At 43.8% G+C, this 20676-nt stretch overlaps 1 protein-coding gene across 2 annotated transcripts in view; it reads left to right on the plus strand.

Annotated features, from left to right (window-relative positions):
• The first annotated feature begins 8213 nt into the window (after positions 1-8213).
• The window catches only part of KLHL12 (kelch like family member 12), a 44848-nt gene continuing 32385 nt past the window's right edge, over positions 8214-20676 (plus strand). For both annotated transcript variants that reach the window (XM_053606772.1, XM_053606773.1), the window contains exons 1-3: positions 8214-8387; positions 10926-11165; positions 19858-20011. In XM_053606772.1, the coding sequence (XP_053462747.1) occupies positions 10971-11165; positions 19858-20011 (349 nt within the window). In that variant the 5' untranslated portion in view covers positions 8214-8387; positions 10926-10970. The remainder of the gene's footprint in view (positions 8388-10925; positions 11166-19857; positions 20012-20676) is intronic.

A 20676-nucleotide genomic window follows, 5' to 3' on the forward strand; every position in this document is an offset into this window, starting at 1 on the left:
CTTAACATGTATGGTCTCAGTTATTTGAACACAACTCCAAAGGATTAAGACCTATCATAATTTCAGATTCTGCTGAGGTACAAATTTGAATCGTAGGCATTTAAAGGCGGGCACATGCAGGCTAATGAGTGAACCTAATTGAATATCTAGCATCTGCTCAGTACAGCCTTTTTTTTTTTTTTTTATTGCATAGACCATCTTATTAGAGAAATCAATTTTGCTTAGTAGTGTTTAATAATTAGGAGACTCCAAAGAAAAGAACTTCTGCATCTGATCATGCACACCAAAGAGAAACCCCACAAGTGTCTTCACTGTGAGAAATCCTTCTGTTACAGAGTATTACTTGTCATCTACAAAGTCATAGTAAAAATCAGCCCAGCCTAGAAAAAAAAATAACTAGGAGACACTCTTAGGTATTAGGGTATATTCCAGAGTTTAGGGATATAGCCCACCTTGCCTAGGGTTGTCTCATTGAGGGGTCATTCCATGCCATTATGTACCTTTGTAAATTGTACTCAACCTGACAGGAGCTCTGTTCACTGATAGCCTGAGGAGGCAGTAGTCATTCTCAGCTAATCTAGGCAAAGGGGAGTCTTTGAATTATAAAGTTATGTTAACTTGCCGGGCACAGTGACTCACACCTCTAATCCCTGCACTTGGGAGGCTGAGGCAGGTGGATTGCCTGAGCTCCTAAATTCAAGACCAACCTGAGCAAGAGTGAAACCCAGTCTGAAAAAATTGCTGCGTGCTGTGGCAGCTGCCTGTAGTCCCATCTACCTGGAAGGCTAGGGCAAGAGAATAGCTTGAACCTAAGAGTTTGAGGTTGCTGTGACACCACAGCCCTCTACCCAGCTAGAGACTGTCTCAAAAAAAAAAAGTTAAAGGAGCAAGTGTACAACTAGTGAAACAATTCTTTAATTTTTTTTTTTTGTTTGTTTTTGAGACAGTATCACTATGTCACCCTCAGTAGAGTGCCGTGGCATTGCAGCACAAGTGATCCTTTTAAATAATCCACCTAGGCCAACATACAAAAAATTTCTCAGGCTCATGTGGAATGTAAATTAAAGCCAAAATGTTAAACCGTCTCACCCTAACCAGATTGGCACAAAATAAATAGCCTAATATTGAAAGTTGGTGTGGTTATGGAACAGACCAGGTGCAGCTAGTAGAAGACTGTCGGCAGGACCACTTTGTGTGGACATGCAACAACACTTTACAATGTGAGATACATCTGCTATCTATCCTAGGTTACTTCACTTGTTAAAAAATACTGGTTCTGGGCAGCACCTGTGGCTCAGTGGGTAGGGCACCAGCCCTACATACCAAGGGTGGTGGGTTCAAACTTGGCCCTGGCCATTGCACCAAAAAAAATAACTGAGCATTGTGGCAGGCGCCTGTAGTCCCAGCTGCTTGGGAGGCTGGGGCAAGAGAATCGCCTAAGCCCAGGAGTTGGAGGTTGCTGTGAGCTATGGCGCTACAGCACTCTACCGAGGGCAACATAATGAGACTCTGTCTCAAAAAAAAAAAAAAAAAAGTGGGGGACTGTAAACTCAAAATAGTGGTTACCTCTGAAGGGGTAAGAAGATTTTTTTTTTTGGAGACAGAGTCTCACTTTGTCGGCCTCGGTAGAATGCTGTGGCATCACAGCTCTCAGCAACCTCAAACTCTTGGGCTCAAGTCATTCTTTTGCCTCAGCCTCCCAAGCAGCTGGAACTACAGGCACCTACCACAATATCTGGCTATTTTTAGCTACTCTGGCTCAGGCTGGTCTCAAACCTGTGAGCTCAGGCAATTCACCCACCTCAGCACTATGGCCCAGAAAAGAATTTTTTTAAATAAAGTTTATATTCTTTTTAAGGTTGAGTGCCTAGGTCCCCTTATCCCTAGATTTTTATTGCCTATATGTAATAAGCATTTTTGTATCTGTTTAATACAAATCCATTTTAAGTTTTAAAAAATACTTAAGAGATGGGCAGGGCCTGTGGCTCAGTGAGTAGGGCACTGGCCCCGTATACCGAGGGTGGCAGGTTCAACCCCGGCCCCGGCCAAATTGCAACAAAAAATAGCCGGGCTTTGTGGAGACGAGAGAATTGCGTAAGCCGGAAAGCTGGAGGTTGCTGTGAGCTGTAACACCATAGCACTCTACTAAGGGCGACAGAGTGAAACTCTGTCCCTTAAAAAAAAAAAAAATACTTAAAAGAAGTTACAAAATGGATGAGTGCAGTATGTCACACCTGTAATCCTAGCACTCTAGGAGGCTGAGGTGAGAGGATCCCTTGAGCTCAGGCATTCAAGACCAGTCTAAACAAGGACAAGATCCTGTCTACTAAAAGTGGAAAAAAAATTAGCCCGCCATGGCGGGTGCCTACAGTACTAGCTACTCTGGAGGCTGAGGCAGGATGATCATTTGAACCCAGGAATTTGAAGTTACTGTGAGCTAGGCTAACTCCACGACACTAGCCCAGGTGACAGAGACCATCTAAAGAAAAAAAAAAGTCACAAAATGATGACCTGTAGGCCAAAAACATCCATAAGTGTGTTTTATTTGCCCTGTAGTAAGAAACATTAGCTGCAGCTGAAAAGCAGCTGTGCCTCTCATAGAGGAACTTGTGCTTTCTAGTATATTATTGTCCATATCTAGAGGGATTTGCTCATCTGCTGGCCCCTGGAAGCATCTGAGTTCACAATCACTAATATAGAGCTGAAAAGACGGCCAGGTGCAGCGGTGAAGTCTATAATTCCAGTACTTTGGGAGGGTGAGCTGGGAGGACTGCTTGAGGCCAGGAGTTAGAGACTAGCCTCAGCAACACAGAACTTTAGTTCTATAAATTAAAAAAAAAAAAAAAAAATTAGCCAAGTGTAGTGACACATGCCTGTAGTCTTAGCCACTCAGGAGGCTGAGGCAGAAAGATGAGACTAGGAGTTTAAGGCTGCAGTGAGCTACGTGATTGTGCCATTGCACTCCAACCTAGGTGACAGAAGAAGACTTTGTGACAAAAAATAAAGGAACTGGCCAGGCATAGTGGCCCTCACCTATAATCTTAGCACTCTTCAAGACCGAGGTGGGGGGATTACCTGAGCTCACGAGTTCCAGACCAGCCTGAGCCAGAGCAAGACCCCTGTCTCTAAAAATACCCAGGTGTTGTGGCGGGCGCCTGTAGTCCCAGCTACTCAGGACACTGAGACAAGAAGATTGCTTGAGCCCAAGAGTTTGAGGTTGCTGTGAGCTATGAAAAAAATATAATAATAAATAAAGGAACTAGGAGGAAACCACAGTATCATATTTGATCTAACATCCATTTGCTAGATGAGATTCATAAGGAGAGCCATAGCAGTTGATGAAACCTAGTGTATGTTTCTTAATTTTTCAGTACTAATCAGAACCAAGGAAAGAGAAGCTGAGAGAACATTTATTGAGTAGCTACTTTGTACTCTTGGTATGTCATTTTATATCTTTAACTTTATTGAGTAGGTGGGAAATTACTCTCTCCCCTAATTGTAGATAGAATCAGATCCTTAGCTTTTATCTTTGGATTTCTTTTTTTCTTTTTTGAGAGAGTCTCAATAGGTCACCCTTGGTAGAGTGCTGTGGCATCACAGCTCACAGCAACCTCAAACTCTCGGGCTCGAGTGATTCTCTTGCTTCATCCTCCAAGTAGCTGGGACTACAGGCGCCCACTACAATGCCCAGCTATTTTGTTGTTGTTGTTGTTATCATTGTTAAGTCCTGGCCAGGGTCAAACCCACCAGCCCCCGTGCATGTGGCTGGCACCCTAAGCACTGAGCTATGGGCGCCAAGCCTCTTACCCTTTCTTTAATCGTCATTCATCCATGTTTTTGTCATTTCCTTGTTCCATAGGGCCCAGCACAGAACAGGTCCTCAACAAGTTTGAGGACTCACTAGGTTTTTTCAGCTGCTATGGATCTGCTTATCTAGAAAACAGATGGAGTTAGATCAGGTGTGATCTCTAGGTTTCCTTTTCTTATAGACCTATACTAGTGCTTCCAAATTCAGATGCCTCCAATGGACTAATAATTTTTCTGATAATGATAGGATTAGAACTAGTATCTGAATCCAAATTATTCTCACTTATCCCATGTTTTAAAGTTTCAGATCATTAAAAAATTCCTTTTGCTGGCTTGGTGCCCATAGCACAGTGGTTACAGCGACAGCCATACACCAAGGCTGGTGGGTTCAAGTCTGGCTGGGGTCAGCTAAACAACAAATGACAACTGAAACAAAAAATAGCCAGGTATTGAGGTGGGGGCCTGTATTCCCAGCTCCTTGGGAGGCCGATGCAAAAGAATTGCTTAAAGAGTTTGAAGTTGCTGTGAGCTGTGACGCCCCGGCCCTCTACCGAGGACGACATAATGAGACTCTGTCTCAAAAAAAAAAAAATTCCTTTTGCTTCTGTTTTCAGTATCTTTTGACCTAACTCCTAACTAGTAGCAAGTTAACTCTATTACCTTCCTCTATCTGCACACTTCCAGTCCATTCAGTTACTTCCTAAATATGTGAGGGAACATCACTAAACTCAAATTATTACAGTCGAATACCCTGTGTGTTAGTCTGGCCCTCAGGGAAGCATGTGCTAAGATGAAAGTAAATGTACAAAGACTTCAGGGAAAACAGGAAGGGGCCAGAGAGGGCTGGGAAAGCCATTAGACCTTGAAGCAAATCTCATCCCATGAAGGAATAATAAGGAAGAGAGGATAAGGAGAAGCATGTTGGCTGCCTTACAATCCAAGGGAGGTTCAGCAAAGCCCTCTGGGTGAAGGAGTCTAGTCTCCACTTGTGTATCAGCTGTCCCCCCAGGCAGAAACTACCCCTTGGGCAGTGTAACCTTGGACTGGGTGCAAATTCAGCAAATGACCTTCTAAGCGGCACCTGGGGCTTTGCTTGGATTACACTCAGTAACTGATGGATGCGTCATGTCTGCCACACTCTGGCAATGCAAAAAAAAATGCCTTGTATTTTGCCTGGCTGGTGTACTAGACTTCCAAGGCAAATTCCCTGTTTTTTCTCACTTCAATAGCTATAAACACTCAGCATCACCCCAGGTGTCCAAACCATAAAGGCAGGATGATGAACAGAGCCTGACCAATTCATTCACCACCTTATGTAGACCCAACTTTCCAGAACAGGCCTAAGAAACTCAGGATAAGTATCAGCTGATAAAAGAGTATTGGGTCAGACATCTAAATGACTGGAAATGTTCTTATATGGCAAGGATAGTGTCCACGTGACTTAAAAACTCAATACATGGGCGGCGCCCCAGGCTCAGTCAGCAAGGGCCCTGGCCACATACAACTAAGGTGGCAGGTTTGAGCCTGGCCTGAGTATGCTAAGCAACAATGACAACTGCAACCAAGAAATAGCCAGGTGTTATGGTGGGCACCTGTGGTCCCAGCTACTTGGGAGGCTGAGGCAAGAGAATTGCTTAAGCCCAAGAGTTTGAGGTTGCTATGAGCTGTGATGCCATGACACTCTACCCAGGGTGACAGCTTGAGGCTTGTCTCAAAAAAAAAAAAAAAAACTCAACAGAATGGAGAAGCATGAATCCTATGTACTCAATTTTGATATGAGGACAATTAATGACAATTATGGTTATGGGGGAGGAAACAGAAAGAGGGAAGGAGGGAGGTGGGTGGGGCCTTAGTGTGTGTCACACTTTATGGGGGCAAGACATGATTGCAAGAGGGACTTTACCTAACAATTGCAATCAGTGTAACCTGGCTTATTGTACCCTCAATGAATCCCCAACAATAAAAAAAAAAAAACTCAACAAATGCTAATGCTGTACTCCTGGAGAAAAGTCAGAAGCCAGAAGTTGGCCACGCAAGGGACTGTCACAAACTGGTCAACAAATGGAGGTGGTGAACATAAGGAACTAGGCCTACTGTACTGATTCAAACAGTGGTTGATGAAAATTAGGTCAATTTAAGGAGGTGGTCAATGTAGGGAGGTCAACTATCTACTGCAGGGTTTTGTTTTTTTTTTTTTTTTTAAGCAGTTTATGGCCAGGGCTGGGTTTGAACCTGCCACCTCCAGCATATGGGGCCGGCGCCCTACTCCTTTGAGCCACAGGTGCCATCCTATCTACTATAGTTCTTCATGTTGACTTTTTTGGTAGCAACTTCTCCATCTTTTATTCTCTGAAAAAAAAGTAAGCATAGTTTAAACAAAGCCTCCTTTATTAAATTCCCTCTCAAATTTGGAAAAAATCTTTAATATAGCAGCCATGAATTAGGCAATATCACTGAAGTGCTCCTTTACATCCAGAAAACAAGGAATTATTTTTATTTTTTCCTTAAATTGCACATATTTGGCCAATTGCGGTGGCTCATGCCTATAATCGTTGCACTCTGGGAGGCCGAGGCAGATGGATTGCCTGAACTCACAGGTTTGAGAGCAGCCTGAGCCGAGGGAGATCTTGTCTCTAACAAAAAATAAGTAGGCGTTGTGGGTGAGACCTCCTCTCTAAAAAAAAAAGCCAGGCATTGTGGCCAGCGCTGGTAGCCCCAGCTACTTGGGAGGCTGAGGCATGAGAATGGCTTGAGCCTAAGAATTTAAGGATGCTGTGAGCTATGATGCCATAGCACTCTACCAACGGTGACAACCTGTTTGAAAAAAAAATTGCACATATTTTTTAATTCACATGATGTAAAATTGAAAAAACAGAAGTTATAGAGAGGAAAAACACTTCCTTTCTGCCCTGTCTTACAATCAACTAGTTCCTCTCCACTAAGAAACCAATGTTAACTTTATTTTGTATATTCCCAAATACATTTTATGCATACAAAAACAAATATGAATATTCATATCTTCCCCCCTTTTTACACGAACAGCAGACTATACACTGTTCACAGCTGCGTGGTACAGGATTGTACTCACATACCATACTTTATTGAATCATTCCCTTACTAATGGAGATTTAAGGTTGTTTTCAATCTAATCTACAAACAATGCTGCAGTAAACAACCTTGTACGTTATCATTTTACATGCGGATAAGTATATGTGAAGGACAGATGTATTTAAAAATTACTCAAAGGGTATATAAATTCATAATTTTGGTAAACATTTCTGAAATGCCCTCGACAGAATTTACACCAGTCCTGCCCTCCCTTCCACAATGTGTACATCAGCGCCGGTTAGAGATTAGGAAGATACCATATGAAGACGGAAACGCTATGTAAAATAAGAATGCCGTCCACTTGGCTGTGATTTTATTATGTAAGAATCAAAGGCCCATAGAGGAAAATAGTATAACTAAACACGATTAGTTTGAACATTCACATAGGCCGAACCAACGAACCTCTTTTCCTTCTTGGCCACTAAGTGCGCCAAAATCAGAGACAAAATCCCTCACTGAATCCTCAGCAACCCATGACCTAGTGAAAAATCAGAAGAGCGGCGATAAGGACTTCGGGACTTCTCGAAGAAGGTTCTTTGCAATTTCCCTCACAGTGTCCCAACTTCTTTTTTTTTTTTTTTTTGTAGAGACAGAGTCTCACATACCACCCTCAGGTAGAGTGCCGTGGCATCACACAGCTCACAGCAACCTCTAACTCTTGGGCTTACGCGATTCTCTTGCCTCAGCCTCCCGAGCAGCTGGGACTACAGGCGCCTGCCACAACGCCCGGCTATTTTTTTGTTGCAATTTGGCCGGGGCTGGGAGTGTCCCAACTTCTAGAGGCCACAATTTCCTTCCACTTAATTGTCTTCCAGGGAAAGAAACAAAATCACCTCAGCGGTGATGATGGGCCCCATTATGATGCAGAGAATGCGGAGGTCTGTGGATTCCGGGGCTCAGGGTCTCACCACAGCGTTGGTTGCCCGAAGGTCACTGTGGACAATAGACTTGAGACTAGAAGCCTCCGTGGGTTTTCTCGCTGTCAGAGGCTTCATGAATACCTCGCGGGTAAAATATGCTTTCTGCAATCATATCCTTAGCATATTAAGCCTTGGAACCCTCTCTGTCTGCCCTGCCTCGGGAGAAGCTCAGTCTCAGCCAGTGACCGAGCTGGAGAACTGTACACTTCCCCCGCGGCCCCTGCGGACCCCGCTCTATCCCACCTTTTTCTTTGCGGCTTCCTACCAGCGTGCGGAGGCCGGGCGCCCGGGCACACGGGGTCACGTGAAGGCGTCTCCTCACGTGACGCAGACCTGAGTAGGGAGCTGGGCGGTCCTGGAGCTGCATTGCGTAATCACGTCGCGCGGCCGCAGGGACTAGAATACCCAGGACGGCGGGACGGCTCCACAGCCTCCGGGTCGGGGCGGCGGCGGCGCTTTGGCTCCTCCTGAGCCGCCTGCTGGCCCCGCGCCCCACCCCATCCCCACGGGCTGGGGACGGGCCGGCGCGGCTGTCTGGGCCTGGGAACTGAGGTGAGTAACGCGGAGGTGGTGGCAGTCAGCCCTGTGCTTCCCACCCTTCAGCTCTGGGTTATAGCCCTTCCCCCATCCTTCTTCTCCCTCCGAGGGGATGTTGGGGAGAAACCTGGAAGAGGAGAAAGGCTGGAGGGCATCTGCCTTAAGCGTCCTCCCGTCTCCCGCTGAACTGCGCGCCTCTGACGCCTCCACCTGGCGGTGCCCGCTGGCGCTGTCAAGGGAGAAGGACCTCGTTTCCTTCTCTAGAATTTAGTCTTATCAAAATTTGATACCTCTCCCCAGTCCGAATCTCCCGTGGTGGAACCCCTCTTTTCAGATGATAGCAGAAGTTCTAGAATAGATCACTTCCAAAGGTGAGGGTAAAGATGTGTTGAAACTGGGGAGGCAGGACTCCATCCTCCAGAAGAAAGACCCTTCTGCATTAGGATTCCTGTCGGTTTTGATAGGCTGACCCTGTGGTAACCCCCAGGATATCTTTACAGTGAAAGGATTTTTGTTCAGACCATTCTCACATCCCTAAGAGTTGAAACTAATTTAACCTAACGGAAAACATTTTGAAAAATATAATGTACTTTGATGAAAAACCTCCTTTTCTGGGCGGCACCTGTGGCTCAAAGGGCTAGGGCGCTGGCCCCATATGCCAGAGGTGGTAGGTTCAAACCCAGCCCTGGCCAGAAATTGCAAAAAAAAAAAAAAAAAAAGAAAAACCTCCTTTTCTGTAAAATGCATCTTGCAGAGTTATTAGAGGGAATATCTAGAGTGCTCATAGAATAATATGCTAATTGTAAACGGAAGTAGATGAGAAAGTAGTATCTTGTTTTTCCTGTTAAAAAATTGAGTTGGGGCTCAGCGCCTGTAGCTCAGTGGTTAGGATGCCAGCCAAATGCACGGGCCTGCTAATCAATGACAACAACAACAACAAATAACCCCGCGTTGTGGCCGTGCCCCTGTAGGCCCATCTACTTGGGAGGCTGAAGCAAGAGAATAGCTTAAGCCCATGAGTTTGAGGTTGCTGTGAGCTATGATGCGAGGGCACTCTACCCAGGGCTACATAGTGAGACACTGTCTCAAAAAAAAAAAAAAGGCGCGCCTGTGGCTCAAAGGGGTAAGGTGCCGGGCCCATAAGCCGGAGGTGGCAGGTTCAAACCCAGCCCCGGCAAAAAAAAAAAAAAAAAAAGAAATGAGTTGTGGACTTTCAAAGACCACTGTTTGATTTGTTTTTGTTTTTGTTTTTGTTTTGGTAGAGACAAGAGTTTCACTTTATTGCCCTCGGTAGAGTGCTGTGGCGTCACACAGCTCACAGCAACCTCCAACTCCTGGGCTTATGCGATTCTCCTGCCTCAGCCTCCCGAGTAGCTGGGACTACAGGCGCCTGCCACAACGCCCGGCTATTTTTTTGTTGCAGTTTGGCCGAGGCTGGGTTTGAACCCGCCACCCTCGGTATATGGGGCCAGCGCCCTGCTCGCTAAGCCACAAGCGCGCCCCACTGTTTGATTTTTTTTATCCCTTGGATCATTTCAAAACTTTTGGATTCCAAATAAGATACACTGTCCATACCATTCCCATTTCATTCCCCAGAAATTGCCCTTGATATATTTCGAAGTTGTCATATCTAATTCTTTGGATACTGCTTTAGAAAAGTGTTTATTTTCACTGATTCATCTTTCTTGCTTTAAGTTGAATACACAAGTTGTCTTAAATTAGTAAGCATTCATTGTATACTTCCGTACAAAAAGTATATGAAATACTCTAAATACTTACCTACTTATGAATATTAAGTAATATACTGTTTTATCATTTGAGACAACCTTATGAAGGACAGGACATGTATAGTTTTATTCTACTTAAAATACAGCATTGGTTGCAATAAATATGAAGTGATGGGGCACTTAGTGATAGAGGAGTTCAGAGGAAGAAGTTAGTTTTTTGGGGGGTGGGGGGACGTTGAGACAACGCACAGTTGCACAGACTCTGTGCCCTGGGGTAGAGTGCTGTGGCATCTTCATAACTTGCAGCAACTTCGAACTCTTGGGCTCAAGAGCTCCTCTTGCCTCAGTCCTGTAGCTGGGACTACAGGCACCAGGCACAATGCCCAGCTAGTTTTTCTACTTTAGTAGAGATGGGATCTCACTCTTGCTCAGTCTGGTCTCGAACTCCTGAGCTCAGGCAGTCCGCCTGCCTCAGCCTCCCAGAGTGCTAAGATTACAGGCATGAGCCACTGAGCCCAGCCCAAGAAAACTTTCACTTAGAATAGATAATGGTTAGAGGGCGGCGCCTGTGGCTCAAGGAGTAGGGCACCTGTCCCATATGCCAGAGGTGGCGGGTTCAAACCCAGCCCCAGCCAAAAACCACACACACACAAAAAAGAATAGTTAGTGGTTAGAAAATGGTGGTGATGCCAAGGATATGAGGTCTGAGGAAGTGGATATTCAGGTCTGAGGAAGCCTCTCTTAGTTTTTTAATTTGCAAAGCTAGTTAAATATGTTCAGTTTCCCCTGTTCTTCAGATATGCTCACTGTCCTTTTTCTCTTACAGTTGTGGAATCCAAAGACCCCTTTTTTTCTTTCTCCATACTGCTTGATGGGAGACATTATGGCCCCCAAAGACATAATGACAAATACGCATGCTAAATCCATCCTCAACTCAATGAACTCACTCAGGAAGAGCAATACCCTCTGTGATGTGACTTTGAGGGTAGAGCAGAAAGATTTCCCTGCTCATCGGATTGTGCTGGCTGCTTGTAGCGATTACTTCTGTGCCATGTTCACTAGTGAGGTAAGTGGTAAGTTTTCTCCACACATGTAAAACATGTAACTTTGTAGTTGCCTAATTGTACTGAATAAAATAGTAGATGTTTGACATAATAGTGAGGTTTTATAGTATGTTGGTTAAATATGTAGGCTCTGAATAAGGTCTGCCACTTGCCTATGCCTTAGTTTCCTCATCTGTAAATTAGGGATAGTAGTAATATGCAATAACACATGGTTATTGTGAAGATTATTTGAGAAAATAACATATAAGATGCTTACAGTAGTATCTAGCATGGAGTAAACACAAAATGTCAACTATTGGATTTTGTTGATTCTTTTTTAAATTTGTCTTTCAGTTTTTCTCTTTATAGTTTAAAAATTTTAAGTGAGGCTCGGCGCCTGTGGCTCAAGCAGCTAAGGTGCCAGCCACATACACCTGAGCTGGCAGGTTCAAATCCAGCCAGGGCCGCCAAATAAAAATGATGGCTGCAATCAAAAAAAAAATAGCCAGGCGTTGTGGCGGGCGCCTGTAGTCCCAGCTACTTGGGAGGCTGAGGCAGGAGAATTGCTTGAGCTCAGGAGTTGGAGGTTGCTGTGAGCTGTGTTGCCACAGCACTCTACCCAGGGCAACAGCTTGAAGCTCTGTCTCATTAAAAAAAAAAAAAATTTAAGTGAATACCAAGGGGATAGGGAGGATGGAAAGAGAGAGGGGTAGGAATCAGACCTCATCTGAGTCTTCCTAACAATATGTGAAGAAAATCAGTCTTTAGCCAGGTGCAGTGGCTCACACCTGTCATCCCAGCACTGTGGGAGGCTGAGGAGGGGGAACTGGTTTGAGTTTGAAACTTGCCTGAGTGAGAGTGAGACTCCAACTCATGAAAAAAAAAATATCTGGGTGCCATAGCGAGTGCTTGTAATCCCAGTGGCTTCCAGAGGCTGAGGCAGCAGGATGTCCACAGCCCAAGTCTGAGATTGCAGTGAGCTATGACGCCAGTGCACTCTGCTCAGGGCATAGGGTGGGACTCAATCTCAATAGCAAGAACAACAAAGCAAGGAAATAAAAATACAAAAAATAAAAAATAAGCAAGGAAATAAAAAAAATCGGTCTTCATTCTAACCATGTAGATTTTAGGGTAATTTCAGATGAAGATGATGATTTAATGAATGGCTGTATAAAGATGCTAACTCCAGAGTATAAGCGGCTAACAAAGGGAATTAGGAAAAGGTTGGCTTCACAAGAAAAAACTTAGTGCTGACAAAGCATTTAAAAAGAGTCCCTGAGGCTCAGCGCCTGTGGCTCAAACTGCTAAGGCGCCAGCCACATACACCTGAGCTGGTGGGTTCAAATCCAGCCTGGGCCTGCCAAACAACAATGATGGCTGCAACCAAAAAAAAAAAAAATAGCCAGGTGTTGTGGCGGGCGCCTGTAGTCCCAGCTACTTGGGAGGTGGAGGCAGGAGAATCGCTTGAGCCCAGGAGTTGGAGGTTTCTATGAGCTGTGATCCCACGGCACTCTACCCAGGGTGATAGCTTGAGGCTCTGTCTCAAAAAAAAAAAAAAAAAAAAAATAGTCCCTGAGAAAATATTTCAAATAGTGAGGCTGTTGAATATATTGTGATGTACACTTAGGTAAATTAGTTCACGGTGGCACATGCCTATTGCCTATATTAGCATTCTGGGAGGCCAATGGGGAGTGAACTGCCTCAATGCAGAAGTTCTTTTTTTTTTTTTTTTTTGTAGAGACAGAGTCTCACTTTATGGCCCTCGGTAGAGTGCCGTGGCATCACACGGCTCACAGCAACCTCCAACTCCTGGGCTTAGGCGATTCTCCTGCCTCAGCCTCCCGAGCAGCTGGGACTACAGGCGCCCGCCACAACGCCCGGCTATTTTTTGTTGCAGTTTGGCCGGGGCTGGGTTTGAACCCGTCACCCTCGGCATATGGGGCCGGCGCCCTACTCACTGAGCCACAGGCGCCGCCCAATGCAGAAGTTCTAAACCAGCCTGAGCAAGAGCGAGACCCCATCTCTACTAAGAATAGAAAAAACTAGCTGGGCGTGTGGCATGTGTCTATGCAGGCATCCTCAAACTTTTTTTTTTTTTTTTTTTTTTGAGACAGAGCCTTAAGCTGTTGCCCCAGGTAGAGTGCTTTGGCATCACAGCTCACAGCAACCTCCAACTCCTAGGGTTAAGCGATTCTCCTGCCTCTGCCTCCCAAGTAGCTGGGACTACAGGCGCCCGCCACAATGCCCGGCTATTTTTTGGTTGCAGCCATCATTGTTGTTTGGCAGGCCCGGGCTGGATTCGAACCTGCCAGCTCAGGTGTATGTGGCTGGCGCCTTAGCCGCTTAAGCCACAGGCGTCAAGCCTTTTTTTTTTTAATTGTTGGGGATTCATTGAGGGTACAATAAGCCAGATTACACTGATTGCATTTGTTAGGTAAAGTCCCTCTTGCCTTCGTGTCTTGTCCCCAAAAGGTGTGGCACACACCAAGGCCCCACCCCCCTTCCTCCTTCCCTCTCTCTGCTCTTCCTTTCCTCACCCCTCCCTCCTTCTTTCTCTCTCTGCTCTCTGTCCTCAAACTTTTTAAACAGAGGGCCAGTTCACTGTCCCTCAGACTGTTGGAGAAGCCGGACTATAGTTTAAAAAAAAAACTATGAACAAATTCCTATGTACACTGCACATATCTTATTTTGAAGTAAAAAAACAAACGGGAACAAATATAATCACACCGTAGCATGTGGCCCGCAGGCTGTAGTTTGAGGACCCCTGGTCTATAGTCTCAGCTACTCAGGCCCCTGAGACAAGAGGATCACTTGAGCCCAAGTGTTTGAGGTTGCTATGAGCTATGAGGACATGGTAATTTACGCAGGGCCACAGAGTCAGACTCTTGTCTCAAAAAAAAAAGAAGAAGAAGAAAAAGTAAAAGAGAAAAAGCTAAGTAGAAGAAAGCACTGCAAGTTTTGATTTTTTTTTTAAAGCTTAGTAGTGGATGCAGCACTGTTTATTATATAATTTGTACTTACGTATCTGTCTGAAATATTTTATTACAATAATACTTTTTCAAAAATCTTTTTACAGGCGGTGCCTGTGGCTCAAGGAGTAGGGCGCCTGTCCCATATGCCTGAGGTGGCGGGTTCAAACCCAGCCCTGGCCAAAAATCACAAAAAAAAAAAAATCTTTTTACTACCAGTATTTTCTTTTTTTTTTTTGTAGAGACAGAGTCTCACTTTATGGCCCTCGGTAGAGTGCCGTGGCCTCACACAGCTCACAGCAACCTCCAACTCCTGGGCTTAAGCGATTCTCTTGCCTCAGCCTCGCGAGTAGCTGGGACCACAGGCGCCCGCCACAACTCCCGGCTACAGTATTTTCTTTAGTTAATTCTATCACCTTAATGAAGATGTTGCTGCTGGGTTAGAATAGGAAAGGTGTATCATAATAATGATAACTACCTTTATGGGCCAGCTACTGTGCTGTGTGATTGTTATACATATCTCCCTCATGCTAGGGGTGAGTATTATCTCATTTTACAAATGAAGGAATAAGGCTTTAGGTATAAATGATTTGCCCCAAATCATATGGAAGTGGTTGAGGCAGGATTTAATCCTGTATTTTCTGACTCTATAGTCCAAACAGTTTTTAGCTATTGTGTCTCCTTAGCTTTTGAAATATGGATTTTATATTCTATAATCTAATTTTATTTTATTTTTTTTTTGAGACACAGTCTCACTTTGTTGCCCTTGGTAGAGTGAGTGGTGTCATAGCTCACAGCAACCTCAAACTCTTGGGCTGAAGCAATCCTGTAGCTTCAGTCTTGGTTTTTTTTATTTTTTGTTTTGTCTTCATTTTTAGTAGAGATGGGGTCTCACTCTTGCTCAGGTTGGTCTCAAACTACTGAGCTCAAGTGATCCACTCACCTTGGTTTCCCAGGGTACTAGGATTACAGGCATGAGCTGCCGTTCTCAGCCTTACAATCTAATTTTAAAGCCAATATAGTTTATAATACTTTGAGCCAATGCTCAGTCACATGACTAATAGGAAAAACAGAAACCTGACAGGTCATTCCAGCTAATCTAGGTTAATTTTAAAATGATCTTGTATAATATGACATGGCAGATCCCTATCCTATACTGTTCTCCAGTATAACTACCCAAGAGCATCTAAAACAGTTGGCATTTAACTGAGTAAGAACAGTGTACACAGCAGCTGCTGACCCTGAAATGGACTAGGACTGCTGATTGCTAATTATATATTGTGCATCCTATTTTTTGTCAACTTGAAAAAATCTGGGCCAGTCATGGTGGCTCACACCTCCTGCATTTTGGGAGGCTGAGGCAGGGAGATTGCTTGAGCCCAGAGATTCAGGATCACCCTGGGCAACATAGCAAGAACACTTCTCTACAAAAAATAGAAAACTTAGCCGGGTGTAGTGGCACATGCCTGTAGTCCCAGCTACTTGGCAGGCCGAGGCAGGCTTATCTCTTGAGCCCAAGATTTGAGGTTGCAGTGAGCTATAATGATGCCATTGCACTCTAGCCTGGGTGACAGAGTGAGACCTTGTCTTAAACAGAACAAAAAAAAAATGAAAAGAAAAAAACGTTGTCTTCATTGTTTATACATTCAGAAGTTAGTATGGGTTTTTGCCAAAAAGTATTCCTTTTTTCTCATCAGTAACTCTTTCTTTCTTTAAAAACTGACATCAGGTGAGGCAGCACCTGTGGATCAAGGAGTGGGGCGCTGGCCCCATATACCAGAGGTGGTGGGTTCAAACACGGCCCTGGCAAAAAAAAAAAAAGCAGTAAAAACTGACATCAGGCAAGAAAATGCCAAATAGTTTTGTCTTTTTTTTTTTTTTTTAATTGAGACAGAATCTCACTTTATCACCCTCAGTAGAGTGCTATAGCGTCACTGCTCACAGCAACCTCAAACTCCTGGGCTTAGGTGATTCTCTTGCCTCAGCCTCCCAAGTAGCTGGGACTACAGGCACCCGCTACAACACCCGGCTATTTTGTTGTTGTTGTTGTTGCAGTTTGGCTGGGGCCGGGTTTGAACCTGCCACCCTCAGTATATGGGGCTGGCGCCCTACCCACTGAGCCACAGGCGCCGCCCAGTTTTGTCTTTATTTTTTAAACTAAGTAATTTAAAGTAGAGAGTATAGGGACTTGGATTTTAGGCTTAGTTTTCTTAGCAATTCTCTCTAAAACCCCAGCAGCCATCTAACTTAACTGGGTCAATCTGTAAAATAAAATGGTTAAACAAGATGGTTTCCTTGTTCTCTTCTAGCTCTGAAACGCTCCTCAAATGTTGTCCAGTTCAAAGATCACAGGACTAAGGCAAGAGGACCTGGGTTTTAATCTGTTTCTTACTAGTTAAGTGACCCTGGTCAAGTCATATAACTTCTTTGATCCTTAGATCCATCCTTTTTTGAAGCCAAAGTCTTAGTCTGTTGCCCAGATTAGAGTGCCATGACCTCAGCTTATCTCACAGCAACCTCAGATTCCTGGGTCTAAGCAATCCTTATGCCTTAGCCTCTGGAGTAGCTGGGACTACAGGCATCCACCACCACAGCCAGTTTTTTAGTCGAGACAGGGTCTTACTCTTTTTTTTTTTTTTGTAGAGACAGAGTCTCACTGTACTGCCCTCAGGTAGAGTGCCGTGGCGTCACACGGCTCACAGCAACCTCTAACTCTTGGGCTTATGCGATTCTCTTGCCTCAGCCTCCCAAGCAGCTGGGACTACAGACAGGGTCTTTACTCTTGATCAGGCTGGTCTTACACTCCTGATTTTTTTTTTTTTTTTTCCAGTTTTGGCCAGGGCTGGGTTTGAACCCACCACCTCCGGCATATGGGGCCAGTGCCCTACTCCTTTGAGCCACAGGCGCCACCCTCACACTTCTGATCTTTTCTCCTTGACCTTCTATGGAAATAAGATTACATGCATGGGTCACCTTGCCCAGCCAAATCCTTTATCTCTTAAATGGCAGTGACTTTACCAGGTTACTGTGAGAATCAGATAATATAATAGGAAATAAGAAGCATGCTGAGGGCGGAGCCCATGGCTCAGTGAGTAGGGCGCCGGCCCCATACTCAGGGTGGTGGGTTCAAACCTGGCCCCGGCCAAACTGCAACAACAACAACAAAAACAGCCGGGTGTTGTGGCAGGCACCTATAGTCCCAGCTACTTGGGAGGCTGAGGCAAGAGAATCACCTAAACCCAAGAGCTGGAGGTTGCTGTGAGCTGTGACGTTACTGAGGGTGAGACTGTCTCTAAAAAAAAAAAAAAAAAGCATGCTGAAAATTCTGAAGTAAAATATAAATGTGAAATGTGTACTTGCTCTAAGTTCTTACATAATGAAATCCTTTCCATATTTAAACTATTCGACTGGTGGGAAAATAGTTTTATTTATTGAATGAGAAACTTCTAGAATATATGTACTTGTATACGTCATTATTATTAGTATTAAATGTATTTAATGTGTTAGGATAGTAATTGTTTATAAATTCTTGTACCATGTAAAATGTTAAAGCCTAATGTGCTTTTTCAAAATAACGTGCTAGTGACTTTTTTTACTATTAGAGATCAATTGATTTTGGACTTTGGTAGAGAATGCTTTTTTATTATTTTCTGGAATGATGGAGAAATCAAAGATGAAGTCATTTAGTTCATAATAGAAGTACACTGGAGTTTATGAATAATATGAATTTCCAAACTGAGGTTAACATCTGGTAAAATTTTCATAAGATAATCAGATGGCTTACTGACCTGTAAAGTTGAAAATTTCTTTCTTTTTTTTTTTTTTTAGAGATAGTCTCACTTTGTTGTTCTCAGTATCCGTGGCATCACAGCTCACAACAACCTCCAGCTCTTGGGCTTAGGCGATTCTCTTGTCTTAGCCTCCCCAGTAGCTGGGACTACAGGTGTCTACCACAATGCCCGGCTGTTTTTTTGTGGCAGTTTGGCCAGGGCCAGATTTGAACCCACCACCCTTCTGTATATGGGACCAGCACCCTACTCACTGAGCCACAGGTGCCACCCAAAAATTTCTATTCTTAGTTAACCAGTTTTCCTGTGATTCTCTGATCTCATCAGTACTTATAACTTCAAGAAGAGATTCTAGACTAAATATACCACTAAGAAGTGAGTAGTCCCACAATAGAGTCAGCCCAATACAGTAGAATATCTGTAACTTGACCACCGATGGGACTGTAACAAACTGATCAACACACAGAGGTGGTCAACATTAAGGAACCAGCCCTACTGTACAATATGTACATGTGATGCATGTCTGATCTATGAAAGTTAGATCACTTGAGGTGATCAATGTAGAGCAGTGGTCAACTATGGAGGTTCTACTCTACTTTGGAACATTATCAGACAGTTCAGTTTTCAGACGATATTACATAAGAAAGTCTGGAACCTGCATGTTTTTTTGATTATTACCAAATATAATTCTAGGACATATGACAGGAATTGAGTAATCCTGGAGGGTCTGGAGCTATAAGGTACAGGATCCTCTATAAATGTGAATTTTCACTGAAATTTTATATTTTATTTTGAAAGTCCATGGATGGCTGGGTGATGTGCCTCATGCCTGTAATCCTAGCACTCTGGGAGACCCACGTGGGTGGATCGCTTGAGCTTACAAGTTGGAGACCAGCCTGAACAAGAATGAGACCCCATCTCTAAAAATAGCCACGGCATTGTGGCAGGTGCCTGTAGTCCAATCTATTGGGGAGGCTGAGGCAAGAGGATTGCATGAGCCAGGAGTTCGAGGTTACTGTGAGCTGTGATGCCACTGGACTCTATCAAGGGTGATAAAGTGAGATTGTCTCTTTAAAAAAAAAAGTCCATGGACAGGGCTGGTGGGGTTTGAACCCAGCCTGGGCCAGCTAAAACAACAGTGACAACTGCAACAACCACAACAAAAAATAGCCAGGCGTTGTGGCAGGCGCCTTTAGTCCCAGTTACTCGGGAGGCTGAGGCAAGAGAATTGCTTAAGCCCAAGAATTTGAGGTTGCTGTGAGGCTGTGAGGCCGTGGTGCTCTAACCAGAGCCACAGCTTGAGGCTCTGTCTCAAAAAAAAAAAAAAAAAAAAAAAGAAAAGAAATAATAGTCCATGGACATCAGTGATGATGTTTATGGAACTTTTTCACTCTATTCTGTAATATATCTATGTTTGTTTAAATGTGAAATCACGTTGGCACCTGTAGCCACATGCACTGCATCTGGTGGGTTCAAACCCAGCCCAGGCCAACTAGAAACATCAATGACAATTGCAACAAAAGAAATAGCCAGGTGTTGTGGTGGGTGCCTATAGTCCCAGCTATTTGGAAGACTGAGGCAAGAGAATCGCTTAAGCCCAGGAATTTGAGGTTGCTGTGAGCTGTGACGCCATGGCACTCTACCCAGAGTGACAGCTTGAGACTCTACCTCAAAAAAAAAAGTGAAATTGCTTTCTAAAATTATTCACTGGTAATACTGCTATTCCAATAAGGTATAACCTGCTAAATACTTGTAGGGTACAGAAAACTACTCCCTCCATTTGAAAAGCTACAAATATATGCCATATTTGCTTTATTCAAATCAAAATAGTTCAAAATTTTTGCAAACTGTATATTCAGTTACTGTTATTAACATCACATGAAGCTCTTAGATATGAGATTCTGCCTTTACCTTGTGCAATTATAACCACCATTCTCTCACACCCTTTGAATTTTCAGCTTTCAGAGAAGGGGAAACCTTATGTTGATATTCAAGGTTTAACTGCCTCTACCATGGAAATTCTGTTAGACTTTGTGTACACAGAAACAGTACATGTGACCGTAGAAAACGTACAAGAACTGCTTCCTGCAGCCTGTCTGCTTCAGCTGAAAGGTACAGACTTTAAAAGTTGCTATTGTCCATGCCAAAGTTGCCCTGTAAATGTTTAAAATTACTGATATAAATTTAATCATGAAAATTATGGAGGAGGCAGGCTATGGGTGCTATCCTTACAGCCCAAGGCTTTTGTCTCTTTGAGCAACAAAAGATTAGATGTCAGTGACAATATAATGAAAGCTCTACAAATACAGGCAGTCCCTGGGTTACAAACAAGATAGGTTCTCTAGGTTTGTTCCCAAGTTGAAACAAGTACATTTAGCTATTACCTATAATAGCCTCCGTTTGTAAGTGTGAGTTGTATCTAAGTCAGATGTTTGTGACTTGGGGACTTAGTTTAATAGCCTCTGTTTGTAAGTGTGAATTTTATGTAAATTGGATGTTTGTAATTCAGGGACAGCCTGCACAAATTTTTGTTTTTTGTTTTTTTTAAAGAGGCAGGGTTTCACTCAGGGTTTAAAGAGATAGGATTACAGGGATGAGCCACTACAACTGGCCCTGACTCTTTAAAAAACATGAAGGAGGGGAAAATTAAGCGTTTTTTACATAAATGTATATAATACCCTGTAAGAAAATGCAGGAAACTGATACTGTTAATTGCCTACATGGAGACTGTCAATTTACCTGGCCATTAAATGGCCATGTTAATAAGGAAGCTGGGG

The sequence above is a fragment of the Nycticebus coucang genome, chromosome 10 (assembly GCF_027406575.1).
Source record: "Nycticebus coucang isolate mNycCou1 chromosome 10, mNycCou1.pri, whole genome shotgun sequence".
NCBI lineage: Eukaryota > Metazoa > Chordata > Mammalia > Primates > Lorisidae > Nycticebus > Nycticebus coucang.